The sequence below is a fragment of the Myripristis murdjan genome, chromosome 6 (assembly GCF_902150065.1).
Source record: "Myripristis murdjan chromosome 6, fMyrMur1.1, whole genome shotgun sequence".
Lineage (NCBI taxonomy): Eukaryota > Metazoa > Chordata > Actinopteri > Holocentriformes > Holocentridae > Myripristis > Myripristis murdjan.
Genome location: NC_043985.1, coordinates 13,130,094 through 13,157,682, shown reverse-complemented (window position 1 = coordinate 13,157,682; position 27,589 = coordinate 13,130,094). Strand labels below are relative to the sequence as shown.

The window sequence follows — 27,589 nt, the reverse complement described above, 5'->3', positions numbered from 1 at the left end:
GTTAGGCTAAGCTAGTTAAGTGGCATTGTTACTTTGCTCATATTGTAAAAGAATTTAAAAGGATGAGAGTGCAATGTGCAGACTAGATCCTTTTAATTAGAAATTTGGAAATTGCAAAAAAGTACACCAATAAATTAAAATCAGATTACTCTTCTCATCTCTGTTGACTGACCATTGACAAACAGGTGAAAAGTGTTGACTCTATACCATACTATTGATAAACAAATATACGTACGTATACGTATGTTCATCCCATGTCTATTTACACGTGAAGCATGCAATCTCTGTACTGCATTTCTTGTGTGAAAGTGCCATACAAATATCTTCTTCCTGTTATTGTTATTAAGAAAAAAATGTACAAAGAAGTCTAAAAAACAAACAAAAAACAACCAAGAAAATATACAGTGCATTCAGAAAGTATCCAGACCCCCTTCACTTTTTTCACTTTTGTTATGTTGCTGCCTGATGCTACAATTTTTTAATTCATTTTTTTTTCTCCCATTAATCTGCACTCAGTACCCCATAATGACAAAGTGAAAACAAAATGTTAGAAATTTTTGCAAATTTATTGAAAAGGAAAAAGTGAACTATCACATTGACATAAGTATTCAGACCCTTTGCAACAACACTTGAAATTTAGCTCAGGTGCCTCCCATTTCTCTTGATTGTTGCTGAGATGTTTCTATGCCTTGATTAGAGTCCACCTGTGGTAGATTAAATTGATTGGACATGATTTGGAAAAGCACACGCCTCTCTATAGAAGGCCTCTCAGCTGACAATGCGTATCAGAACAAAAACTAAGCCATGAGGTCAAAGGAAGTGCCTGCAGAGCTCACAGACAGGACTGCTGCAAGGCACAGATCTTGGGAAGGCTACAAAATATTTCTGCTGCACTGAAGGTTCCCAAGAGCACAGTGGCCTCCACAATTCTCAAATGGAGGAAGTTTGGCACAACCAGGACTCTTCCAAGAGCTGGTCGCCGAGCCAAACTGAGCAATCGTGGGAGAAGGGCCTTAGTAAGAAAGGTTACCAAGAACCTGATGGTCACGCTGACTGAGCTCCACAGATCCTGTGTGGAGATGGGACAAAGTTTCACAAGGACAACCATCATTGCGGCCCTCCACCGATCTGGGCTTTATGGCAGAGTGGCTAGATGGAAGCCTCTCCTCAGTGCAAAACACATAAAACCGTACTTGGAGTTTGCAAAAAAGCACCTGAAGGACTCTCAGACTGTGAGAAACAAGATTTTCTGGTCTGATGAAACCAAGATTGAACTGTTCGGCCTCAATTCCAAATGTTATGTCTGGAGCAAACGTCCCATCCCAACAGTGAAGCATGGTGGTGGCAGCATCACTGGTCAGGGGAGAGGGAAAGCTGAATTGAGTGATGTACAGAGATATCCTCAATAGAAACCTGTTCCACAGCGCTCAGGGCCTCAGACTGGGCCAAAGGTTTACCTTCCAACATGACAGTGACCCTAAGCACACAGCCAAGACAACACAGGAGTGACTTAGGGACAACTCTGTGAATGTCCCAGAGTGGCCCAGCCAGAGCCCTGACTTGAACCCTATTGAACATCTCTGGAGAGACCTGAAAATGTCTGTCCACCGACAGCACCCATCCAACCTGACCGAGCTTTAGGGGATTTGTAAAGAAGAATGGCAGAAAATCCCCCAGTCCAGGTGTGTGAAGCTTGATGCGTCATACACAAAAAGACTTGAGGCTGTAATTGCCGCCAAAGGTGCTTCAAGTACTGAGTAAAAGGTCTGAATACTTACGTCAATGTGATATTTCAGTTTTTTCTTTTTAATAAGTTTACAAAAATTTATATAATTCTGTTTCACTTTGTCATTATGGGGTACTGAGTGTAGATTGACAGAAAAAATGAATTTAAACAATTGTAGCATCAGGTTGCAACATAACATAAGACTTAAGTGGAAAAAAGTGAAATGGGTCTGAATACTTTCTGAATGCACCGTAGTATAGAGTTTGTTGAGGCTGCTGAGTTATTGTTTTTGTACATTATCTCCTCTTTATTATTCTACTTTGTTTCAGTGTAAAGCACATTGCATTACATTTGACTGTACAAAATAAGCTACATCAATAAAGCTTGGGGTGAGGTTAGATGGGAGTCAAGTATTCGTTCGGTGGTTTGGACTCATCATTCGCTCACTCTGAAAGGCTCCACAATTTCTCAGTTTATGATTCTGATGCTAAGAGAGAGCCTACAAAATCAGAATCAGAATCAGAATCAGAATACTTTATTGATCCCCAGGGGGAAATTACTTTTTGTTGCAATAACAACTCCCACTCAAAGTGTAAAGTAAAAAGAGCAATTAGTCAAGAAAAATAAAGAAAGGAATATAAATATAAATATAAATATATATAGAATAAAAAGACAGAAATGTGCACTCTGTTATGGATGTGATTTTAAAACGTTGCTATAAGAGCAATACTTCAGCAAAAAATGAACCTTAAGACTGACTTTGCAGTTTCAATGGGAGGGCACTCCACCAAAAACAAACAAACAAACAAAATATTCTATTCTATTTTATATTGTCAATAGAATATAAATTAAAAACGCCTAAGGAGTTCAGGGCAACTCTTTTAACCCACCATAATCAATAATATGAAAGCATCCATTGGACATGCTTCAAAATCAAAACATAGGTTTAATACAGGTATTTAAGTGTCACATTAACTCTGTCAGTTATTATTGCTCTTGGCATGACCCTGATGAGTTTTATCCTCCCTCAGCTTCATTCATAACATCAATAAACAAAGAGATGCGCCTTCCCATTTGAAACTGCATAGTCTGTCTTTAAAAGTAAAATCAAAATTGGCTACCCCCAACCGCGAATTTGAGACTGTGGTTTAATGCTGAATATGTAGTCAGCCAGGTGTTGCTGCATGACTCCAGAAGGGGGCGCTGTGGGGGCGGCAGTGGCTGCATTTTATCTCGATGAAAGTTGGATGGCGCTATTTCCCCGCTGGCGTTTTGACGACACGGCGGCGGTGGCAGCGTCAGCAGGCACAGAGGACACAAGCAGAGCAGATCCAGCAGTCACCATCGTTTCTCTTTCTCACGCTACTATGATCTCCACTCGACAGACGAACAGTGCCTCTTGGTTTTCCTCGGGAGTGTAAACTTTGAAGCCTTCAGTAGTCATGTCGCCACATCTCCGCGGATTTAATAAGCGACACTGAGACAAGAAAGTAGCACAGCAAAACCACAAAGCAGTGCTCGGCTTTTTCTTGCCACGGTCGGAGGGGAAAGACGGCATCCGGCCTGAAAAGAAGCTCCGAGGTCGGGGACTCCGGTCGGAGCAGCACACATCGTCTCTGGTGAGAGCCTCATTTTGCCTGGTTCTTCTCATTTCTTCGTTTACCACCATGAAGATAAGTGAGCCGATACGAGCGGCCACCAGTTACAGCTACACTTACACAAGAAACATTTTTACCACTCCGGTTTGACACAAAATGGTGTAACAATGTAGCGATGTTTACTTCACAACGCGCACTGTGAACACAGGCGTTTATTGTGTGAGACAAGCCATGCTGTTCAATTTGCATTTGTCCCATTCAGCCTCTGAATAACTGCTGTTAATAAGCATTTAATTAAAACAAACGGCCGCTGGTGGTAAGTTAAAGCTCGCCTGTGATGTTACATGCAGAATAGATGAGCGGTGGAGTTAGTAGCGCTTAGTTCTTTATTTAAAAGGCAACGTTCGCTCGTTTCTTTAGCCTCCACGCCTCCACCGCTTGCTTAAACATGTGTGCCAACTTTCTTTTTTATATAACACACACTAAACCACAATTAAGCTGGCAAGTGCCACCTAATTGAATGGGGCTGTTTTGAAAAGGAAGGGCTGGCTCTGTGCATGTATCGTCTTGCATAGTTGCTACCAAACATTCACTGACCCACATTTCAGTTTCTACTCTTCTTTTCTGTTCCAGTTTTCAACAGCAAAAAAACAAAAACAAAAAAAAAAAAAACCTTTTTGCATACAGCCAGTAAAAGTTTTCTGTGAGTCGAGGGCCACCAGGAAAAGACCTGAGAAGCAGCAGCATTTCAGGAAGGTTACTGTAAATTCAAGGAATCTCACTCAAGAGGCAGCTTTCATGGGATTCCCGTTCTCTGACTTCTTCCTGTAACACTGAAGTTAACTAGTGTGTGTGTGTGTGTGTGTGTGTGTGTGTGTGTGTGTGTGTGTTTCAGAAGTTGGCAGGATGTCCTAGAGGAAGACATCATTGTTCTGCCACAGGGGTTCAATTTGACTGAGGAGCAGTAGCAAGAGAGAAGGAGGTGGGAGGGGGTGTGTCTGTGCACACTTACTGATGAGGAGTTTCACTTTGATGTGAATGCAACCCAGAAGCTCATGCTTATATATTTATAGCCACATTTTATTGTTGTTTTGTGCAGTAGTGGCCTCATTATCAGTCTGGTGATGCTGCCTGACTGTAAATATAGACCAGTGTGCACAGTGGTGCACAGCTGAGCAGAAGAGCCGTGACTGTACTTCCTCTCATTTCCTGTATACAGATTGCACAGTGCTAACCACACGAGCTCATACTCTGCCCCGATGTGTCTTTTTTTTTTTTTTTTTTTTTAAGTTGATTTAGGGCATAAATGGCCCCAGTGAGTTGTGGTACCTGGAGCAGGGTAGGGGCGGATGGACGCGGTTGGGGATCATGCCAGTGTGTGTTGGTCTGACACAGGGTCGTTCCCTTGGTGAAGGCCTTGGGGATGGCGGTGGCAAGGTAACCTGACCCGCCACGAAACAGCTGTAGCCACGCGGCACTGATCCCCTGAGGGCCAGTGCAGATCAGATGATGGTAGAGTGTATGAGTGTGAGGTGTGTGTGTGGTGTGTGTGTGTGTGTGTGTGTGTGTGTGTGTGTGTGTTTGCATGCAAACAGACTTGTGAATGGATTTTTTTTTTAAGAGACTGTTATTGTAGTTTTAAACTCACATAGCAGTGTTGCTAACCAAAGTAAAGAGGCATGTGTGTTTTTAATGTTTGAGTAAGGTCATTGTAGATATGGAATTTGCAAATACAAATGTGAGTGAGTGATCTCCCAATGTGTGTGTGTGTGTGTGTGTGTGTGGTGGGCTCATGTTTAAGCGGCAGGCCAAGACAGCTGGCTGAAGGTTAATGTGTCACCCCTCTCCAGGGAGCAGCTGCTATGTCACAGGCACCACTCCCGTCTATACATAGCCATGAATACAAACTCTTCCTCTTTCTCTACAGTATTAACGCAAGAATTCAAGCCCCGGCGTCCTGTTCTGGCCCCTCCGATGCAGTTGCCCCAGACAACAAATGCTGCTGCCCTCAAAATTTGGCTGCTTCTCCTCCCTGATTCCTTTTCACCGTCTGCGTGTGTCTGGTGCTGAAGCCGCACCAGTCATTGAGTCAGCTGGCCGAGGACCTTTTTGGTTGTATCATACAGTATCTTATCCCCACACCGCATAACGTGGTCATCATCCACTCTATTAATGTCTGAGACAGGTGAAGGGCTGAATGCTGCCTTTTTCCCGGCACACTTGGCACTTGCTTTGTAGAGCTTTTTGACAGCTTGACTGTTCTTTATTTGGAAGCAGACAAACACATCTTCATCCAAACTAACATTAGTTCAGCTAGCATATTTAGATGTTTGTAGGTGATTTGTTAATAATAAGTGCTTACTGGTTACATAAAACACATGTTAAGTCCATGTGTTTTTTTTTTTTCAATGAGTTGTATTAGACCCACATTTTAAAAATGATACTAGTACTAGTATTTTTATTATCAGTAGTATTGACTCAACTTGATACCTCACTCCGTAACTCAGTGTTGTTATCTAATGTAGCGTTAGTCTGTATGTTTAAATACTTAACACACTTCAAGTTGCAGTCATGCTTAGAGGACTGTAATTGAAAATGAAAGTGCATAATCATACCATTGTGTTTGCTCTTACATCAGAGCATTTCCTCTAGTTCCTCTAATTTGAAATGAATATTCTGTTTGGCTGCGTTTGTTTTAGACCTGAAGGCTACAGAGTAGATCAGTGTAACAATGGAAACTCAGTTCTTCTAATGTAGCCTCTCTGTTTAAATTCTTGAAACACAGCTTCTTTCAATGCTCATACAAAGTTTTTACACAGAGAAGTATGTCTGCTGAAGGGGATTTCTGTTTGCCATGGTATTGAACCAACTGAGCGTGTGGAATTTCAGTGTTTTTTGTATCTACCAAAGTTCTGGTATTGTGACATTTAGTGAAGGCATATAGAAACCGCTACTGACTTAACAGGTTTCTTTCGCTCGTGAATGAGAATTCATAGTAAAAAAAAAATCTTGCATGAAAGTTAAACATTTCTTGCTCACCACCACCTTGTGTGAAACAACAGGAAACAAGTTATACAGTTTTTCATGCTATACGTTCTCTCCCCTCACATGCATACATGACTTTTTCAAATTGTCCAGCAGAGAGACTTAAAAAATAAAATCCAGTCACAGTGACAGAGTGGCCTGTGGCAAAACACCAGAGTACTAGATCAGCTGCGTGTGGCAAGCAGCTGGCTCCATGAAAATACTATAAAGGCTTCTGAATACTGTTTGTGTTTGTGTTGAGATAAAGGAGCTGATATTCTGATAACCCCATCCTGCCACCTGCCTTTGCTTAGATAAGCGGCCTGGCCTGTTATTCCCTTTTACCAGCCATGCTCTGCTGTCAGGACCTGCTTGGGCTGCTGGTGCAAGGATGAGCAGGGACAGTGAGGGCGGGGGCGACTAATTGGAGCTCTGTCTGTTGCTAATGCCCTGCTCACAAAGGAAGGCCAGGTGACTTGACTCAGGGTCAGATCAGATGAGTTCACGCGTGGGTTATTATCTCTGTAATGAGCAAAACAAGAGCCTGTCCTGTGATGGCCGAGACAATGGCCGATGACTTTTTTTTTTTTTTTTTTTTTAATATGGACTAAATGAAGGACTCATTACTAGAATGCATATGTTTTAGGGAAATAAATCATTACCTGAAGTTTGAAATTATTCAGTATTACTAAAATATGCTGAACCCAATCTGTGAAAGTGCCATCATTTTCTTAAACCAAGAGTTCAAGCAGAAGATTGACTGTCACTTTTTCCCCTTCAAATTTTAATTAGGCTTGAATCTCTTCTTATGAGAATGAGCTATGGCAGATATTTTTTTGTGAAGTGAAGCTCTTCACATAACAATGAAATATAGCTGTGTCCCGCTTGCTGTCAGATAGCCTCATATGCTCTCTGTTGATCTTAGTTGCCTACGCTAGAGCCAATTGGTCTGCACGGCTGAGCTGTCACAATTCATGCAGGCCTTTCATCCCATTCATAAACGGTGTTATCATGTTAAGCATAAGTGGTACTATTAGATGTATCATTTTCATTAAAATGGTCCGTTGGATTTCAAAGTCAATTCATTGGGATATCCACAACGTGTTTATGGCAGAAAAACTGCTCTAAATTAGATCCATTAGGTGCTTTTTGATGGTAATTTTTTATCTCATAATAATTAGGGGTGTGTTATTATATTTAGGCCAATTTTTCAGCAAGAAAAAAAAGAATGTAGTCAGAATTATCAGTGGTAATAGTGCAAGAATTGACAGAAATTTTGTGCCTACGTTTAGAGTGACATAGTGCATTGTCAGGTACAACTGAGAAATATTCAGCCTTCACAACACAGATTTTCTTTTTATTTTTCATGTTTTTTCCCCCCTCCAGACAGCTAGATTTTACTATCACCTCCTTTTCCTAGAGGTAGCAACTGTTCTTCCTGAGGCCTACAGTGGTATGTGGCTGAGTATGCTATTAAACTGCAGCTACTTGCAGTATTGAGCTATCCTCCACACTGGAAACTGGTCTCAAGGAGCAGGCACTTGACCGCTGGCATTACCGGGTCACAGAAAGAGCTTAGAGAGGAGCAGACCTGTCAGTCAAGCTGCTGTAACCATAGCAGCAGCGTTAATCAGCCAGCGTTGAATCTTATTGCCTGTGAGATCTGTGGCTGTGCGTCACTCAGGCCTGGCCTCCTCTGGCCACGGGCTTTGGCAAAGGTGTCCACTGTCGTCACATTTAGCCCCACTCATCAGTGCCGGCCTGCCAGCTCTGCTCAGCCCCGTGGACACAGGTGACAAGGGTGACAAGTGTGAAAGCAGGGTGAGGAAAGAATTTGCAGCAGTGAGGTGAGAAAAGAGCAAGGCATAAATAAATGCAATGGAAAGTGACTTTTTGTGCACATGGCCTGCGTTTTGACAGTCAGAATTTCAAATGGAGCTTACTGCTGAAGTGAAGGCAGGTTCCTCTGAAGCCTCACCTGTCTCAGTGCGGGGGCAGCACGCCTGGTTGTCATGCTCGGCACCCCTCAGTTCAGCTCCACGTTGCATGCCACAATCTCCTATGTCTTTGCAGAAAGCCCACTTTTTTTTAGCGTGCACAATGCCGGCTTTATATAAGGCCCTCATAATAGAGCCAGCTCCTTCACTCATGTCCTCATTGTCGTGGCCAGGATGAGAGAAGGCTGCTCCTTAGAAAAGCAAGGCTGAGCTCACCCGTGAATCATGCCAGCAGTCACACTTGTTCTCTGTCCTCTTTCTTCTCAAGCTCCCTTGCCCACAGAGGAGCCAGAGACCAGGGGTGAAGTGGCAGTTTTTTTTTTTTTTTTTTTAGGAACTCTTTTTCTCCTAACAGCAGTTATGAAGGGGTGTATTGGACCCTGTGGAGGTCACAGAGAGGTCGTGGCCCTCCTCTTCCTGTTCCTGTGGGTGGTCCAGACAGCAGTGGCCCCGTGGTGGGGATGTCAGTTGCAGCGTGATTGGTTCGCCTAGCGGAAGTGGGACAGTCCCAGAGGCTGTGGGGATGGGTTGCTACTGGAGCACTAGCCTGGCATTGCAGCGCTGCGGGGGCTGCTTTCTCATATGGGACCTTTGCCCTCACCCTTTTAGTAGCCCCCCTGATCATCATTAGTACAGCTACAGTCTGCTCAGGGCTACAGCAGGGAAAGGGCAGTGCCTATATGAAGCATACTAGCATCACAACAACATGCATTCGGCTTCAACCCCCCCACCCACCCTCCCAACCCTTCTCTTATTTCCCATGCCTCTCCCACATCTTCTCCCAGTGTCTCCCGCATACTGTACTTGCCAAGGAAACTGATGTGGAAAATGCAATTTAGCATATAGCTGGAGACAGCGTGGAGTTGTCCATGAGGCAGAAGTTAGGATGGCTATTGATGGCTGGTTTAAGGGATGGAAATGAGGGGGGTTGGGGTTGCTATAGGGTGTTACATGAAGGGAGACAGAAAATCAGCATGCATGCAGTCTCCTGCCGTGCTGTACGTTTTAGACATGGAAAAAAAGCAGAGGGGTTGCCGTGGCAACAAATCCAGAATCAGCGCGGCTCGGACCCATCCGCCCCCCCGGCCGTCTCCCAGCGGATCTGGAGCTCAGACCTCAGGACGGCCTACTTATGGAAGTGTGGATAAGGAGCAGGGATCACATCCAAAGCTCCACACTCGATCCCACAGCGAGAACACGGGCTGCTGGATGGAGCAGACGAGTGCAGTCATCCACCCCCCCACACACCTCCCCCTCCTTCTCCTTTTTACTGCTGCTATTAACTTTCCATGGAGCAGTTGCGGAGTGAGTTTGTATCTACAGAGTATCCTGGAACTGGGTAATATCTAGGTTAAGGGCACATGTACAGTATATGAATCTAAATATCCCCATCACATACATTTCTAAATTTAGAGAATATTCTGAGCATCACCATGGAAACTGAACTGAAAGAAACTGCAGAGACCAATAGTGAATGGCATGTCAGCATATCCCAGGGTTTTTGATAATCCAGACATGAGTTTAACTCAGGTATTATTTGGAATATGGTCTTTACATTGGGTCATTTCTCAAACAACACTAGAGTATCCTGAGTAATAGCTGAATGTGCATTTAATCACATGGATTTGTCTCTCTGGCCATGCTAGAGACAGCAGCAGGAGCGTGGGTATCATTTTGAGCACTTCCGGAGATGACGTCCTCACTCATCCATACTGGAGTTGATGTGTCATGTTGCGGAACTGACTGATATGACAGTTTTGAATTATGACAATGTGCCTTGAACTGGTTTCTGGAATAATCACATTGACTGTTGTAGGACTAAAGCACAACAATACTGAACTGATTGAAAAGTAATGTGATTAAACATACACTCTGCTGAATATATGCTAAATCTCCACAATACTTCATTTATAATGGTATGTTATGACACGTTTTGCCTTTATCAAATAAAAAAAAAAGCTGCTCTCTCAATTTATTGGATATTGCACTTGGCCATACTGCTGTTTTGCTAATATTTCAATTAACTGTTCAGTGCCAGGAAAAATATGTCTTTGCAGGTTAAAATGGACAACATGGAACTGTAGTTCTACCGAGTGTCCATTCTCCCTAATTTAGACGCCTTACGTTTCCCCAAAATGGCTCTGGTATTTCGCTGCCCACAGGAATTGCTGAATCCAACCTTAAAGGAATACCCTAATGTTTTGGGGGGAAAAATACCCTTTTTTTGACTTAACCAGATTGGGACAAGATGTTCAATATGATTTTCACATCTGTACATCCAGTGGTTGGGTTAGGAGAAGTTAATTTGTGCTGGATCTTCCTATACCTTCACCAGTGTATGGATCACTGTGGCAGACGGAAGGATAAATGTGTTCAGCGGTTACAGTTCCACCATCTAACTTCTCCTAAACAGCTGTTGTTACATGTACATTGTGTAATGATACATTGTGTTAATAAAATAGCTTCAGTGTTCTTTTAAAGTTTATTTTTTCACTTTAATGGAACTAGGCTAATGACTCCCATAGACCTCAAGTCTTTATGCTAAGCTAACACAAAATGCTACCCATAGGAACCGAACCACTGGACGTACAGATGTGAAAATAGCATCAAACATCTTGTTTCAGTCTGGGTAAGTTTGAAAGAGGGTATTTTACCTAAAACGTTGGGATATTCCTTTAAGACTGAAAGAGAAACTCTGAATCACCCAGAGGAAGTTTGATTCACTAGTGTTAAGTCTTTTTTTGTCCTCTTGTCCCTTTGTTGTCCTTTGATGTAAAGCTGTCTCAGACTGGTCTTGTTGATAAACATGAGTGTCTAGTGTGAAGTTTACTGATACCACGTAAAATTATTTGTTGAGGTTCAAATATTTCACAACAGACTCCTCCCTTTACCAAAATGGGAAGCTGCCAAGTTCCCACGTTCTATAGTTGCCCTAATATTTCTTCTTCCTATTGTCACACGATGGGGCTAACTTGCACCTCTGGATGGTGTTCAGGTTATGAGTGATGTTTGGAAGACCAAAGGCTGTCGGTAGGGAATGGTTGACAGGCTATGGGCCCTCGGGGCCTTCATTACTCATGTGGTTTCATGTCTGGCCTTACTCATCAGCATCAGAGCCAGACAGACACATGTCCAGATCTGCACTAGTAGTGTAGTAATGATCTCCATTGAGGTCACAGGGAGAGGCTGCCTGTAATCTGGTCTTTCCAAATCTTCCCTGATGTCATGCACACCTTTCCTCTCACGTTCTTGATTTTCATTTTTCTCTTTTTCATTGTCTTGCACTCAAATTCTCTCCTTCTCACATATGCTCTCTCTGTCTTTCCCTCTCTCTCTATCTTTCACACAATCACTCTCTCACACACACATAGTAAATGCGTATGGAATGCGTGATGTGAACTAGATGTGGCCTATGCTAGTCCTGCTCCATTCAGCTACAAATCCCCTGGTTTAGGATTGCTTTACAGTTGGTGTGCCAGGGACCGTACTCAAAACTCGCACATAGGAATCTGTCACCAACTTGTCATGTTTTCCCAGGGATGGAATGCAAAGTAGTGGGCCCCTATTAGCTGAGTCATAATTAGCACCAGACTGTTGATTGGTCCTTGTCTTTATTCGCCTGGCAGGTGACTTGTCACCTAACCAAGTTTTTTGATGTGGTATTAGGAGAAAATGGCTGGGGATGAATGAGGTCTATTCTTTCCCTTTGTCTGTTGAAAATAGTTTACGTTACACATTTATTCAGGGACATGTCAAGGCTCGCATCAACCACTCATGACTGCTTTCAGATAGTTGGAATATTCTTCAGCATGTCCTCTATGCACACACACACACACACACACACACACACACACACACTCAAACACAAGCTTTATCTCTTGTAATTGTTGTGTTAGGTGTGTTAAGCTGTGACACTGTTTTCCCATGTGTGCATTTATTCAGTGGCCTGTTCTCACAAGCATCTTTCTTTTTTCGTTTGTCTGCAGGCCTCCCCTGCCCGAGAGCTCCATGGAAAAGATGAAGCGGTTTAAGCGGCGTCTCTCCCAGACGCTACGAGGCAGCCACACTATCGACGAGTCGCTGTCTGAGCTGGCCGAGCAGATGACCATTGAAGAGAATGGCCTGAAGGACAGCGGTGAGTGTGATGTAGCAATTCGTGTACATAAATGTGGGAGCTTGTGAACAAGTACTGAAACAGCTAATCGATTAGTCGATGGATGAAAATTTGAATTTATTGATCAATTAATTGTTTTAGTCATTTATCAAGTAAAAATACCAAACATTTACTGGGTTTTTTACTATTTTTTTACTGGCTCTTTTTACTATTTTGGCTGGTGGTCAGGATAAAACAATTTAAAACATTTTATAGGCTCTTGTACCTTGTGATGGTCATTTGTCATTACTTTTGACATATTATAGGTTAAATGATTTATTGTTCACTCAAAAAAGTGGTCTATAGATTTCTTGACCATGAAATTGTTAGCCGCAGCCTTACTGTGTTACCACTCTGACTGAGTTAGCTGGAGTTTGTGTCGGCTCAAAATGTTTGAGTGTGGATTTGTTTGACTGCAGACCCGCTCTTTTTGTTCCTTACTCACATATGCTGCGGTTTGTTACATCACTTGGTTGGATGCAGCTGAAGGTTGTGGCCTTCTAGGCATTAAAACAAAGGCAGAGTGGCACAGCAGCTTATCTCTTTGCTGATATTCACTGAAACTGCAGGGAGCGTGCTACTGCCGCGTTGCTATGGTGTTCAGGGTCTGGAAACATTCTGGAGTTTCCATGACATTGCCACGGCGACTTGGATGACTTGGTGAAACCAGCCAGGCATCTTGATGCACTTTTCTCTATTTGCATCCTTGGCCTCTTCTGTGCTCTGCCAAACCCCCACCCCCCTCCCCACTTTCACCCCAGCCTCTTTCAGGCCTCTCCCCAGCTTTCCTCTCCCATCTTTTCTCCAAAGGATGAAGCCTTTTTTCCCGTCTTCACTCAATCAGCTCATCCAAGCTCCCCTCCTCCTTCTGAGAACCAACTGGGGGTTTGTAAAGAGCTTTTTGTCTAGTGATTAACGTCAGGTTTGGCCAGAGTGTTCTGTGCTTGGTGAGCAGGGACAGAGAAGCATATTCTCTCTGTGTGTGTGGGTGCAAGTGCGTGCCTGTGTGAGGGGATTTCAGCAGCCTGTGCAACAGTAAGTAGGGTAGAGAGGAGACAGAATGGAGTAGCCAGATGAGATGTGATCTGACCTCTGTGATTGGGGAAGCGTTCTGGTACTGATCTGATTATGTAACATGCATAACGTGGGCCAGTGGCAACGGCAGCTGCAGAGAAATAAGGGAGAGGTGGCATCAGGACCTGGATTTGCATAGAGTGTCTGTTTTAGTGTCTTCATGGGGTGTCTAGGAAATGTTCTGTTCATACCATATGCCACCACAAGTACATGCAGCATAACAATATGTCAATAAGGCCTGGTGACACAGCTGAGACTAGGGAACATCCTGAATGTCCTAGTCCAGTAGAGTGCAGCTCTGAGATATTGAGCATCCCAGCTGGCAAAACTGCACTATAGTGATTACAGCTCAGCAAAGCCTGCAACACCAACTTTAAAGTGCAAAATGTCAAAATCCTATGTATGTTACAGGGGTTATTAAGAAGGCACCTCCCCTCACTTCCTTGTTTTGTTGAACTAAGCTCCCTGCACCTCTTGAGGCCTCAGTCTAACAACAGCGTAAGTCCCTTCCAACAGCCTAAGTCCCTACACTGTCCTGCACCTATACTTACACTCATTCCTAGACCTCAATAATGGACGATAATTTTGCTATTATATTCAAATTAATAAGCTAATGGGTTGGCTGATGTTGCTGGCTCAGAGCAGCCCACTCAGCAGATCAGAAACACAACTGTATCAGCAAACAGTTACAGCCTATCTAGAGCTGAGAACAGTGTAACATACAGCAACTCACTCCGGCTACCTCAAGTAATATGAAGGTCCTGTGTTAATGACAACATTAAGGTGTTCGTATTAGGTCTTGGACAATAAAACATTAATACAATATATTGCTATACTTCCTCTTGTGATAAATTGTAGATACACATGTGCCAAATATTGATATTTGAGTTTTCAACTTAAAGTGCACATTTGACTTCCTATGAAGTGTGATTGTTTCCCGCCTTTAGATGTTTTAACTGTAACTGTTTTGTCATGTTCATGTTGCTGTCAGTGTGCATATTAAAACACTGAAAACCATGACTGATTCCTGCTTACTGGCAAATTATTTTTCCTTTTCCATGGTATTTTGTCCCTCTTCAGTTACACATTGTGATCTATCATAGCTGATTATCTTACACTATATTGCACATCGTCGAATGGCCTGTATTGTGATGGCATTTTTATTGTGGGTAAGATATCAGTGTCGTATCACCAGTTTGGCATCCAACCAGTGTTCATTCCTCAATATATGGACAGGATGGGCCCTCACCTAGATATTGACTAAGATTTTCAGGAGCTGGTACCAATGATAGATTTCATCAAAAATAAATCTGATGTGGTTTTGCTCCACACCCTGTAACTGCTTCTGGCCAAGTTTCTTCCTCTGTACACTTCTATCTCAATTTTTCCACTGACCCTTTTTTCTGCCTGAGAGGCTGCCTTGGCACACCTTGCTGCTTCCTCTTGCTGATGAATTTGCTCTGTAACCATCTCTCTCTTTTCTCTGATGGAGTTAGTTACCACATAACAGTTGCCCTAGGCCTCGTCTCTGTCCTCCCCACCCTTGTTGTGCCAGTGCTACAGTAGTGCTGACTGTGATCACTGAACTGCTGCTCTTGAGTTTCTTTTTCTTCCCACTGATACAGTAGATGTCTCAACCTGTGATTTAAAAATTACAGTCTCAGTATGGAAGCTATTTCAGTGTATAAGCATCTTGGTCACACTCATATGTGGATTCTGGTAGAATATAAATTCAACGTCCAATTAGCTAGCAGCAGATTTGGCACGTAAACACAGAACATGAGTATAAAAAGAACAATATTACTAAATGATATTATATCCACATACTATACATAAGTAGTTAATCAAGAGAGAAGAGTCTGTTGGGTAATGTCTATTCAATGCTGTCCAGTGTCAGGTTTTGTATATGTCTTATCCAGCTAATGTGCTGGAAAGGGAACAGTTTAGTTCTAACTTACTCTTCGTTATTATCATGAAAAACTTAGATAGTGATACATAGCATTAACATGAAATGTTTAACTTTTATACTAGTTTTCATACCAGGTTCTTTTTCTTACTAAGTAACTCCACATTATCATAAAATATTCATATATTATGAATATGGATTCTGTGCTATCATTGCACCCATTTAAAATGAGTCTTAGTAGCACAGGTCTGTAAAATGTGTTGGAGAATATGGAAGTGTTCAATTTTACTGCACAGTGTTTTGTTGTTTTTATTCAGTTGTGTATTTTCCCCAGGATGTGTGGGAAATCCAGTCACCTATTTTGTTGTTAGATTGTTGTAAAGTATAGAGTGAGAAAGAATCAGGATCAGTAGAAACAGCACTGTGAAACTCCCCTGTGTACCACAATGAAACTTAATCTTATTTTTTATTTCTTATCAGTCTGTAACAGTAGTTCTCGTATGCTGTTACTAGGCATGTTTTGTTTTAATGGTGTCTGTTTTGACACAGTTTTTGTCTGTTTTGACAGTTTTTGTCTGTGTCTCACCCACAGAGCCCATAGTGAGGAACGGTCGTCCTCCCACAGCCCACAGTGTCCACTCCTTCCTTCACCAATACACAGGCTCCTTTAAGAAGCCACCACTACGACGGCCACAGAGTGTTATCGGTGGCGGCCTGGGGTCCCTCATGGTCATGCCCCGCAATGGCAGTCGCCTCGGTGAGACACACACACACTCACATGTGCATACTCACACACTCTACATCTGTGCACAGTCTTTTTTTTTCTCTGGCTTTGAAAAATGCTCCAGTGTGAGAGATTTATTTTGTCAACTAGTATAATCCAGACAGTGGAGTAAAAAGCAGAGCTAAATTAGATTTGATAAACTTTTGGGCACAGTCAAAAATTGGATTTGAAGTTAGATTCTAATATGTTTATATCTCAAAAGATCTTTCTCTTGTGCATTTTCACTGGAGTCAGCTGGTTATACATCCAGTGCCACGCCATGTGAGAAATACGTGCACATGCAGATAACCACTAGGGGTATATGTAAGCACACACAAACATATGCATTTCACTTGAACCACTAGATACAGTTATTTATTAAAAATGGTCACTCAGAATAATGTGGTAGGGCTTTCCCCCAAATCAGCCACTTGGATTCCTAATCCATTCAAAGTCACAACACTAATGTGGATATAAAGCTTGTGAGGGTGGCTGTCAATGTGCTTTGTGTTTATGAAACTTGAGTTTGTTTTGGAATTGGAAAATTACATTGTGCTGTTTGGGTGTGTCTAGTAAGCTCCCACAACACTGAAATAAATCAGTCGGTCAACTTATTACAACCTAATACATTCCCTTTGTGTGACCGAAGCTTGACACATCCAAAAGCCAGTGCTTGATAAGAACAGAAGGGCTCCTAAAGGGTCTGAGAGAAACAGAGAGAGAGGGAGAGAGAGCTGTTCTGTCCATTCCACTGTCGATGTCGTCACCTGGTACTAGCAGCCGTTCTCTGGCTTGTTTCTACTGTCCTGCCCGCTCACTGCTTCCTGTCTGTCAAACTCAACCCCACACCCCCCTTTTCTCTCTTCTCTGTACCTCCATCTCCTGTTTATTCATCACCACAGACATCGTCCATGAGAATCTCAAGATGGGTTCAGATGGGGAGAGTGACCAGGCGTCCGGGACGTCCTCCGATGAGGTGCAGTCGCCCACGGGGGTATGTCTGAGGAACCGGGGTAACCGGCGCATCTCTGCAGAGGTGAGATCCCCCTCTCCCCACCTCCACACTAACTAGTGTTTCTGCTTGTATTGCCCTTTGCATTTGTTGAGATTAGAACAATTTGTGGGATGTGAGTCAGTGGATTCTATATGCAGGCTTTGACATTTGAATAGGTTACCGTTATGAACTGTGATGTACTAATTTTTCAGGGAATGTAGTTGGCTAAGTGGTTCAACCTCCACCTTCCGACTGACGTTTTACTTTGCCTCTCAATAATTCACCTTAGCTTGAAAAGTAATGAGATTCTTGGACAATGGACTTTGTTCTGTTGGAAGTTGCATTTGACGAAAGGTGTTTTATTATAACTCTGAGCAGTCTATCAGTGTAGGTGTATTTTCATAACTTGTCATGAGCATGCAGACGTCTTTAGCTCCCTGTGTAATCTCAGCAGGCCTCTGACACAGACACACACAAGTCATCACCTCTGCTGTCTGAGCAAACTCCACATCCTTGTTTATGATGTTACATATACTTGTAAAAACACTCAAATCTCTGTTATTAAAAGAATGGAGCATCTGTCTGGATTTAAACACATTTCAGACATATTTTCCATCTGCAGAGTACATAGGAGCAAAAAAAATAAAAACAAAGGAAAAGGAAAAGCACAAATCAGCCTTTTTTTGGATCTGTTGGGTCTGTCACTGTTTCATATGCCTTTGGTGGTTATATAATGTCAACACATTATGGATCAAGTTCACACTGAGATTAATTACAATTATTATAATTGTTTTGTTGCTGGACAAAGTGGCTGGAGTAACGTTGTTTATATTGTGGCACATAAAGTATGCAAAGTATGTACCATGTCACCATGTAATGTTAGTTTTGCCAAATGGTAATGTGTCAACAGTTGCCCACCAAAGTATGCTGTTTTAAAGACAGAATAACGGCCATGCCCTCGACCACACCATGCTGAATTTGATTCCACAGCTCAACTGCACATATGGAAAGACAGATGCACCCACAAATGCAGTAGCTGATCAAGAGAGAAAGCTTTAATCCAATCAGCTTTTAGGGACATGAGAAAGGCAGTGTGCAAGGAAGACGAGAAATGGTGCTGCTGTTTCTTGTAGGCAGCAGTTAAGTGTGCTCATTTGGATTAGTTAAATCAAGATATTCTTACTGTATTCTAGGTACTGAATGAGTTTGTTTGTTTTTGCTTTGGTTGCTGTTGACATTGGCGAAGTGAGCCACGTGGTCCACAAACCTGCTCGGTTGATCACGGGAGGGAAGGGCTTGTGACTAAAGAACAAACTCCTCCTTCCCACCCCCTCACCTGACTCTGTCATTGGTCATTTCAGTGGAAGCTCACTGGGGATTTGCCAATTGCTCCCAGTGGCTACTTCAACAAAACCAAATATGTGAGATTTAAAAAAAAAAAAGAATAGTTAAGCAGCTTATTCCATTTGGGTGCTCACATATTGGAACGTGAAACACCAACTCTTGCCACATTGAGAGTGTGAGCAAGCAGCGCACCCCACGCTTCCTGTGACTGTTTCACAATGGACTATGCAGAAAGACACACACATACACATACACATACACAATTATGCTCAGATTCTTTCTCCCAGCCTCCCAAACACTCCGAGCATTGTTTCTGCTGGTATGACCAGCATGATTGACCACAGGGTTGTTGTTGATGGAGCAGTGAAATCAGTGTGTGGCCCCATTCTCTGCCTTTGTGCTTCTGGCTGTTTGTCACCCTCCATGTGATTATGGCCAGAGGAGAAGAGGCGGGAATGAGGGCAGGGGCAGAAGAAGAGGAGAAGAATGAGGAAGAAGGAGGAAGAGTGGGGAAATCCCTTTCAGTCAGTGGTCAGGTAGTGTATTGTCCTGCTCTGGTCAGAGAGGAAGCAGGGCTGTTTGGGATTACATCACAAGGATTACTGTAATGCGGTCCAGATGGGCCCCTGTTGTAGCAGATTAGGACGGCTTGATTGGACAACTGGAGATGGGGGAGGGGTACAAAGGTCAGATGATGGATGGCATCTCATGCTCTGGGGGCAAACCAGCAGTCCTGCCTGACACACATGTACCACAGACCAATAGAGTCGCATATGGTTGCTCAAAAAGACTGAGTTGATATCTCAATTGGAATAAGACTGAGTACATGAGAACCTGTTGAAGTGTAGGCAAAATGCAGATTCACTGTCATGTTTCTGAATGAAAGACTGGAAGGTCTATTCACCCCGGCAGAAGTCAGTAGTCACTGAGTTACCGAATTATCAATGAACTGCATGATGAAATGTAGAAAGTTCAAAGTTGCATAAATCTTAAAAGGGAGGGGGGGTGTTTAGTTTTACCTCAGAAAGGGTGGAAGTAGATTTAAAACAGCTATAGAGGGGACGGATTAACAGTAATCTAACAAACAGAGGAAATGCATGTTGGGTAGAATCCAAACTGTATATTATGGGTGTTTGTGTGCTGTGTGCTTTATGTGTGTGTGTGTGTGTGTGTGTGTGTGTGTGTGTGATTTTTATATAACAAGCCATCAGGATCATGCTTTAGCAATTTGTTGTTATGGGGACAGACTTATCCCTGAACTCTTTAAGGGCTCCACGGCTGCCCCTTCACATGTATATAAGTCCACCACACATCACTGTGTAGGCACATGCTCAACTCTGCTGCACACACATATACACACACAAACACGTGCACACACACTGGCCTCTCTGTTGACTAATGAGGCCTGAAGCAGGCTATGTAATAGTGGTTCTACCAAATTCCAGTTGTTTATTTAGGGTCTCCGCCATTTTGTTTTGGGTCACTAGTATTTATTTAGAGCTTACTCTGTTTGCTTAGGGTTTACTGTCATTTGTCCAGGGTTCTACACTTTCTCAGCACTGTTTTAACAGGCGTCTGTATTGTTTTTGTGCGTGTGTAGGACTTGAACAAGCGTCTTTCACTGCCTGCTGACATCCGAATACCTGACGGTTACCTGGAGAAGCTGCAGCTGAGCAGCCCACCCTTTGACCAGCCTCTCAGCCGGCGCTCCCGCAGAGCCTCCCTGGTGAGACAAAGACAGAAAGTGGAGAAGGAGAGATTGGTTAGAGGCAAAGAGGAAGAGAGAAGGTGATAGGGACAGAGGCAGGGAGGGAGAGGGAAGGAAAAAGCAGAAGAAGGAGGAGGGGAGACAGAAATGGGTTAGGTTGTTTTGGGGCAGCAGGGAAACTGAAGGACATGAGTTCAAGCTGCTGTGTTTGCAGGCATCCGTCCTGCTGCTGTAATGTCCTTGAGCAGGACAGTATCCCTACCAGCTTTGGGGCTGCTGTTCTGTATCTGAGCCTGCTAGGGCTGAACAATATGGTACAGAAATAACATTGCAGTTATTTTGACAGATATTATGATTGCAATATTATTCACTTATTTTCTGGGAAGGATAATTTTGGCATCATAATTAATCATTTTGACTGGAAAAAAAAAAAAAACTATTATGATGATGATGATGATGATGATGTGACTTTTGTTGTACCAAACAAACTTGCACCACAATTCTTGATTTATGATGTTGTTTTGGCACATTTTACTTTTTTATTTAAAAAAAAAAAATGCTGCTCCAAAGATTTGGATATTGCACTTGGCCATATTGCAATTTTGATAATATTTTGATTAATTGTTAAGTCCTAGAATCTGCGCTTGCCTCTTTTTGAAGGGGCAAGCAATAAAAAAAATATTCAAAAGGCCATCCATCACTTACAGTTACAATAAAGGAACAGCAATTTGAGAAAGTCAGCAGCAGAGGAGAAACGGACCAAAATGAGCGAGAAAGAGGTAGAGTGCAGAATGATAAAGATAGCCATGAAAGAGTTATGTTTTATTGGAAAATGGTGAGAAGCAGAAGTGAGAGCTCATGCCATGTCCTTAGACTGTCCGATCTCATCCTCTCAGCCAGTTGTCATGTGTTTACATTGCACCTCAGCGTTCCCTTTGTCAGCAGCTTGAATAATTAACTTGTGGTATTTCTTTTTGAGCAAGAATCTGTCAAAAGCAGAACATACTATCGTTCACCTAATCACATGCATCTGCTCACTTGCACCGCTGTTAATAGGGTGTATACAGACACACACACACACACACACACACACACACACACAGCATAAAAGCCAAAAGCCAATGGTCTTCTGTCAAACAAGATTAGCTACCATGGACGTTGGGGTGGGGGTGTCCTCCTTGCAGCCCCCTACTCTTCCTGCAAGGCCGTCAGAAGGATTTGGCGTGGTGTCTGTAAGCTTGTCAGTGCTAATAAAGACACAAGCCTCATTAATGCTGCTTGTCTTCCAGTCAGAAATTGGATTCGGGAAGCTGGAGACCTACATTAAACTGGACAAATTGGGGGAGGTAAGTTGAAGTGTGTCCTCAGCCTTGGCTTACTTTCTGTGGTCTACCAGCTGCTTGTGTTCTCATAGCCAGTGATAAGGCACACACACACACACACACACACACACATATCCATATGCTTGGCACAGTTTACTTTTGATGCCTGACAGCCAGGCAGTGCTGACTGGTGTGTGTACAAGTCAAGTTTCTCAAACCTTTTTCTCAGCTCTCACCCCTCTTATTCCTCAGGGCACGTACGCTACAGTATTTAAAGGGAGGAGTAAGCTGACAGACAACCTGGTGGCTCTGAAGGAGATCCGACTGGAGCACGAAGAGGGGGCACCATGCACTGCTATCAGAGAGGGTAAAAAGTTTGGTTTCGCACCCATATATTTCCCATAAATGCTTCCAGTCATGATCGACGTGGCTCCTGGTCCTGTTTAACAGCTATCTGGTTCCATTCAGTTACCATGAGCACAATCACGGCAGGCATGTTTGATGAGTGAACAGTCTGCCTCTGGAACATTTTCCTCCTTTGATTTGTTTTGTTAGTGCAGATCATTTGCACACGTGAACCAAATGTGGCTCTCTTCTAAGCAAAATGTGGTGTGTTTTTGTTAGATGTAACAATATAATCATACCACTACAGGAAATTACTCCAAAACATGCTCATCTCAGATGTTGGCTTCTCATAGCCAGCAGTATTTGTGCATGACAAGCCTGGCATAACACAATTAAGGGAGGACTGAGGGTCATATTCAACTGTGTCTTCATGTTTTCGTACCTTGTAAAAAAAACAAAAAATGGAATAAGATTTCTCTCTATCTCATGCCACCAGAATCTCTTAACTATGCACTGTGGCAGTGGGAACCTAAACAAACGAAACTCCAAAATGCAACAAATTAAACTTCTCCACTATTTTTTGGACCAAAAACAAAAAAAGAAAAGGTTGTAATTACATACTAAACTGCATTGTATTCAGACCCATGTCTCAGATGTACCATTTCCTTTTTTTTTTGTTTTTCTTTAGTGTCATTATTGAAGGACCTGAAGCACGCCAACATCGTGACGCTGCATGATATCGTCCACACAGACAAGTCTTTGACGCTGGTCTTTGAGTACCTGGTGAGAACAACAAAGCCCTCTCCTATTTTTCTGCATGACTCACATTCACCTCAATGCTATTCTGTTCATTGATGCTTAAGTGAGTACCTCGTGCATCGTTACTATTCATGGCCCACTGCAGAACAAAACATGCCCATGCAGGAGCATAACGGGCCGGCTCTTGGCAGTTTCTGTGCCGGTAGCCTCCCTGGGTTTCCTCTAACTCGCTTCCTCCCTCTGCCTCATTTAGGACAAGGACCTCAAGCAGTACATGGACGACTGCGGGAACATCCTGAGCATGCAGAACGTCAAGGTGAGCCTCCATAGGCGGTCTGCCAGACCAGCCACCTTCAGGGTCACTTAAGACTCTGAGGCTGCTGGTCGAAATGAAAGAAACACCCTCATTCTGCCCCCTGGTGGTAGAATGTGTGGACTGGCAAAAATTTAAATCTGTTATTTCCTTTATGTTCAAGACAGTTTTTCAAGCACACAATTTGGCAATCTGAACATGTGTTCTGTTGTTTGGGCATATTTGTTGAAATTTATTGTCTTTTTAATTGGGGTTAAAAGAACCTGTAAACTGCATATTAAAACTGTGCAAATATTTTCAGGATGAGCATGTGTACTTTTGTGAACTTTTAGTTTTTATAAAATACCACTATTGTATACTTGCTTTAGAAACATACCTGTAACTACAGATCTAAAATATCTTCCTCGGCAGATTTTCCTGTTCCAGATCCTGCGAGGGTTGGCGTACTGTCACAGACGGAAAGTCCTGCACAGAGACTTGAAGCCCCAGAATCTGCTCATCAATGACAGAGGAGAACTCAAACTGGCTGACTTTGGTAAAAACAAACAACAAACAGATACTCTGTTAATGTTCATCTGTGTACAATATTTTTTCTTTTTCTCTCTCTTTTTTTTTTGGTCTGGTATGTTTTTTTTTTTGTTTTGTTTTTTTTTGTGAGTGGGGTGAGATTTGTCACTAATGAGTTATGTACCATTTGGGTAAGGGGAGTGAATGACACCCACTCATGAAAAATGAGTGCTGTCACAAATCCAAAAATAGGGAAAATCTAAAGAGACTTTTGCCTTTATTACACATTTTTGAAGCTGCATTCATTCATATTGCTGAAATATTGAGTTATGAAAAGTTATCAGAATGGAATAATGCCCTTTATCTGATTTGATGATTTGTATTCTAGGCATAATGTGTCCTCTGTGTATCTGTTTTTTTTTTCCTTCTTTCTTTTCAACAGGCTTGGCCAGAGCCAAGTCAGTCCCCACGAAGACATACTCTAATGAGGTGGTAACGCTTTGGTATCGGCCCCCCGACGTGCTGCTGGGCTCCTCTGAGTACTCCACACAGATAGACATGTGGTGAGTGGGCTGTGCTCACCAAGGGTGATTACAACTGTTTGAAAACACTGCTCAGGCTTCCGGCTACTTCCAAGCTACAGCCGCATTTCACTCCACAGAGTTAATGCAGAGGCAGCAAATACCATCATGAAATACAAAGGATGTCCCTTGACTTCCCATGAATTGCTTGTTTTTGCATTTCACTCATTTCGTCTCATTAACCTCATTAGTGATTTGGGTGTGTCTGGGGCTTTTTTGTAAAACTGAGACTCCTGTCTTTGAGCAGCTGGGGGTTTACTGTCTTTTGCAAAGACACAGTGACAGACAAATTGACACATAGGCTATAATGACATCAAAACTGTGACTTCTAATTATGATGATGATTTCTCTGTCGGCCAAGCATCCAGCCACTTCCCATCCAAGGCTTGACCACTGATATTTCATTGCTTGGCTTAACTTGTTTCTGATGAACAAATGAGCAATTCAGGGAACTGGATCAATAAACAATTATCCCTATGCTTGTTTTTCAGTGGCGCTATACATGAGAGATGTTGAGTTGGTACGGTAGTACAGCTTTAGCTATCCAGTCTGTGTATTTATTAATCAAGCCCTCCTGTCTGTGCTCTCTGTCAGGGGGGTGGGCTGTATATTCTATGAGATGGCTGCCGGCAGGCCCCTGTTCCCTGGCTCCACAGTGGAGGACGAGCTGCACCTCATCTTCAGGCTGCTAGGTCAGTGCTGCCCCCTGCTGACAGGGAACCAGTATAACCTCTGATATGGGGCTTAATCATGCTCATCTCACACAGCCCCTACAGCAGCGTGTAAAGTCCTCCCAGCTGGCGCAGTAAAGCCGTACTCACACAGGGTCACTTGAATGTCCCTCAACAGGCACACCCACAGAGGACAGCTGGCCTGGCATCTCCTCTATCGACGAGTTCAAGTCCTACAAATTCCCCAAGTACAAGACCCAGCCCCTCATTAACCATGCACCCAGGTAAGGCTGGTTTTGATCTTTTGAGCATCTAAATTTGCCCTGTTGTCACATTGTCTTAATTAGATACTGGAGTGTTTGTTGATCAGATTGTTGGGGATTATCAAATGTTAGATCTGGTTGTTTCAGATATTTACATTGTTGTTGTACGCACTCTGAAAGCATAATGTGACTTAACACATCCCCTTCTGCACTGCCTCTCTTGTTAGCCCTGTAATCATTGGAGATGGAAATGAACAAATCTTTTTAATGAGACCCAGGTATATCAGCACAAGCTACTCTTTAGTGCTTTTAAACCTAGCCTTTAGTGCGTGAGACATCAGTAGTATTGGTTTGTTTAGTTAAGAGATTGTGTTCTTTGTCACTTCCTGTAAGGAAATCCTGTGGAATGGTTGACTGTTTCCTTCCTTACACTCACCACTATTTGTGAGTCACTCCACCTCCTGTGACCTCTCTCTCTCTCTGTCTCCTGCTCAGGTTGGACACCGATGGCATCGACCTGCTGATGTCATTCCTAAAAGTGAGTCTCACTGTGTGTGACAAGCATTAATGGGATGTTAACAAAAGGAGCATGACACATTTTGCAGCTATTTTTGGATATACTTGAAAGAGCTGCATTAACGCACATCAGAGAAGCACACATACTCACTTTGCTGACGACATTTATGTTTTTTGTTTGTTTTTTCATGACTGTGTGTTTCTCTTACTGTCCACAATTTTAGTACGAGTCAAAAAAGAGGATCTCAGCTGATGAATCAATGCGACAGCCATACTTCAGGAGCCTTGGGCCACGTGTGCACACACTGCCAGAGAGTGAGTAATAAAATGGCAGCGCAGTAATGCAGACTTGGCAGGCTGTAGGTACGACTGGAGGGATAGTGCACTGTACAGTGAGGATCAGTTACAGCTGTATAACAAAGACACTATTCGCTTGACGATGTTTTTTTTTTTTTTTTTTTTGTATTTTTTCTGACCGTGTATTTTTGGCAGGTGTATCCATATTCACACTGAAGGAGGTCCAGCTGCAGAGAGATCCTGGCTACCGGAACTCATCGTACCCCGAGTCAGGTGAGGAGCACCTCAAGGCCGCTTACTAAGACCTCCTGAGTTTTGATTCTAAACTGAAAAAGGCCCTCATTTCTTCCTGTTTCCTTGTCATCCACAGGCAATGGGAAGAGCAGAAGACAAAGCATGCTGTTTTAGAATCTCTGAACTGTATTTTTTTTTTTTTTTTTTTTTTTTTTGGTTTTTGAGAAGGATCTCCTAGCTGTACAGTCTCACAGATGGATCAGTCCTTATGATTGATGTTGGTGTGGGGTGCGGCACCCTCCACCGTTCCTCCTCAGCCTGCCTGGGGGTTCTTCTCCCAGTGGTTTGGTGTGACCCTGGCCCACAAGAGACATTTATATACATTTATATTTATTGGGAAGAGAATTTGCTGCTAAATCCAACTACTGTCTAGAATTCTAACTGGCTCAGTCACTTTAATGAAAACATGCAATGTGTATAGATTTTGAATTATTTTTTGAAGTGGTGGTGTTTTTAGTGATATTTTTGTCATTATTTCCATTTTCTTAGATACAAAAAAGAAAACTCCACCATGAAGCTCCTTAGTGTGTGAGGCAGACATACGAAGATGAAACAGAGGGATGTTTCTGTAGCAGCTCTGAAGTTCTGATTTCTGTCTCTGTTGCCATGTTGCTGTTCTCAGCCAATTTGTAATTTGTGACCATTTATTTTTGAAGGGTTTTTAGGCCAGTTCTGATATAACAAAGGGTGATAAGTTTATCCTAACCAGAGGCTAAATGGGAGCTCTATTGCCAAGCTTGGTGACAACGGTTCACATTCTCGTCAGTCACTGTTTTTAAAAATGCTGGCATATCATTCCAGGATGCTGTGGTCCCTGTCATGACCAATGAACAAAATCCAGGAGACAAAAAGATGACATGGGCATTACAGAATTAACTGAGAAATTCTCCAGAAAAACTTAGAGACTCAACTTATGGTGAACGGCCTCCTCTTCCTCGTTTCTTTTCCACTTCAATCTCGCTCGTTAACCCCTCCAGTGTGTGTTACGAAGCAGAGGCGTGAGGTGAATTCCCATTGTCAGAATTGGCAGTGCTGCCTGTGTGCATTACAGCTGCATTCTCCTTTCTGCCATTCCCGTCTCCATCAACTGTAAAAATGGTTCCTCGTTTGGATTTCCTCCATCATCGTGTTGCATGCCTGCTCTGTTGTATGGGGAAAGCACACAGGCACTGGACTCCTATTCAGGGAGCGCTAGTTTTAGTCCTGTCCCTAGTGAATATGATACCAAGTCACAGTCTATTTAACAGTGTTACAAGAGATGTTTTGTATGATATTCTTTAACTTTATTTGTGGATAATTGTTATTGGTGTGGGATTTCGTTGCAGATGCCCTCCGATATTTGAGCTTGATTTTTCAGAGAAAAGAAATTAAAACTTTAAGTTTAAAAAACCTGGTTGTCATTTCTCTCCTAATGCACCAACACCTGCATGGTGT

General features: G+C 42.8%; 1 protein-coding gene across 2 annotated transcripts; it reads left to right on the top strand.

Annotated features, from left to right (window-relative positions):
* Positions 1 to 3,001: 3,001 nt before the first annotated feature.
* Positions 3,002 to 27,544, top strand: LOC115361061 (cyclin-dependent kinase 17-like). Of its 2 annotated transcripts, XM_030054317.1 has the most exons (18): positions 3,002 to 3,345; positions 12,332 to 12,480; positions 16,071 to 16,235; positions 17,144 to 17,277; positions 20,180 to 20,305; positions 21,577 to 21,633; positions 21,862 to 21,976; positions 22,643 to 22,737; positions 22,967 to 23,029; positions 23,438 to 23,561; positions 23,976 to 24,096; positions 24,709 to 24,806; positions 24,964 to 25,069; positions 25,276 to 25,326; positions 25,544 to 25,586; positions 25,789 to 25,879; positions 26,057 to 26,134; positions 26,232 to 27,544. In XM_030054317.1, the coding sequence occupies exons 2-18, from the start codon at positions 12,354 to 12,356 to the stop codon at positions 26,267 to 26,269; spliced, it is 1,632 nt and encodes a 543-aa protein (XP_029910177.1). In that variant the 5' UTR covers positions 3,002 to 3,345; positions 12,332 to 12,353; the 3' UTR covers positions 26,270 to 27,544. The 2 variants fall into 2 exon arrangements, with proteins under 2 accessions (XP_029910177.1, XP_029910178.1); XM_030054318.1 differs by lacking the exon at positions 25,276 to 25,326.
* Positions 27,545 to 27,589: the final 45 nt, after the last annotated feature.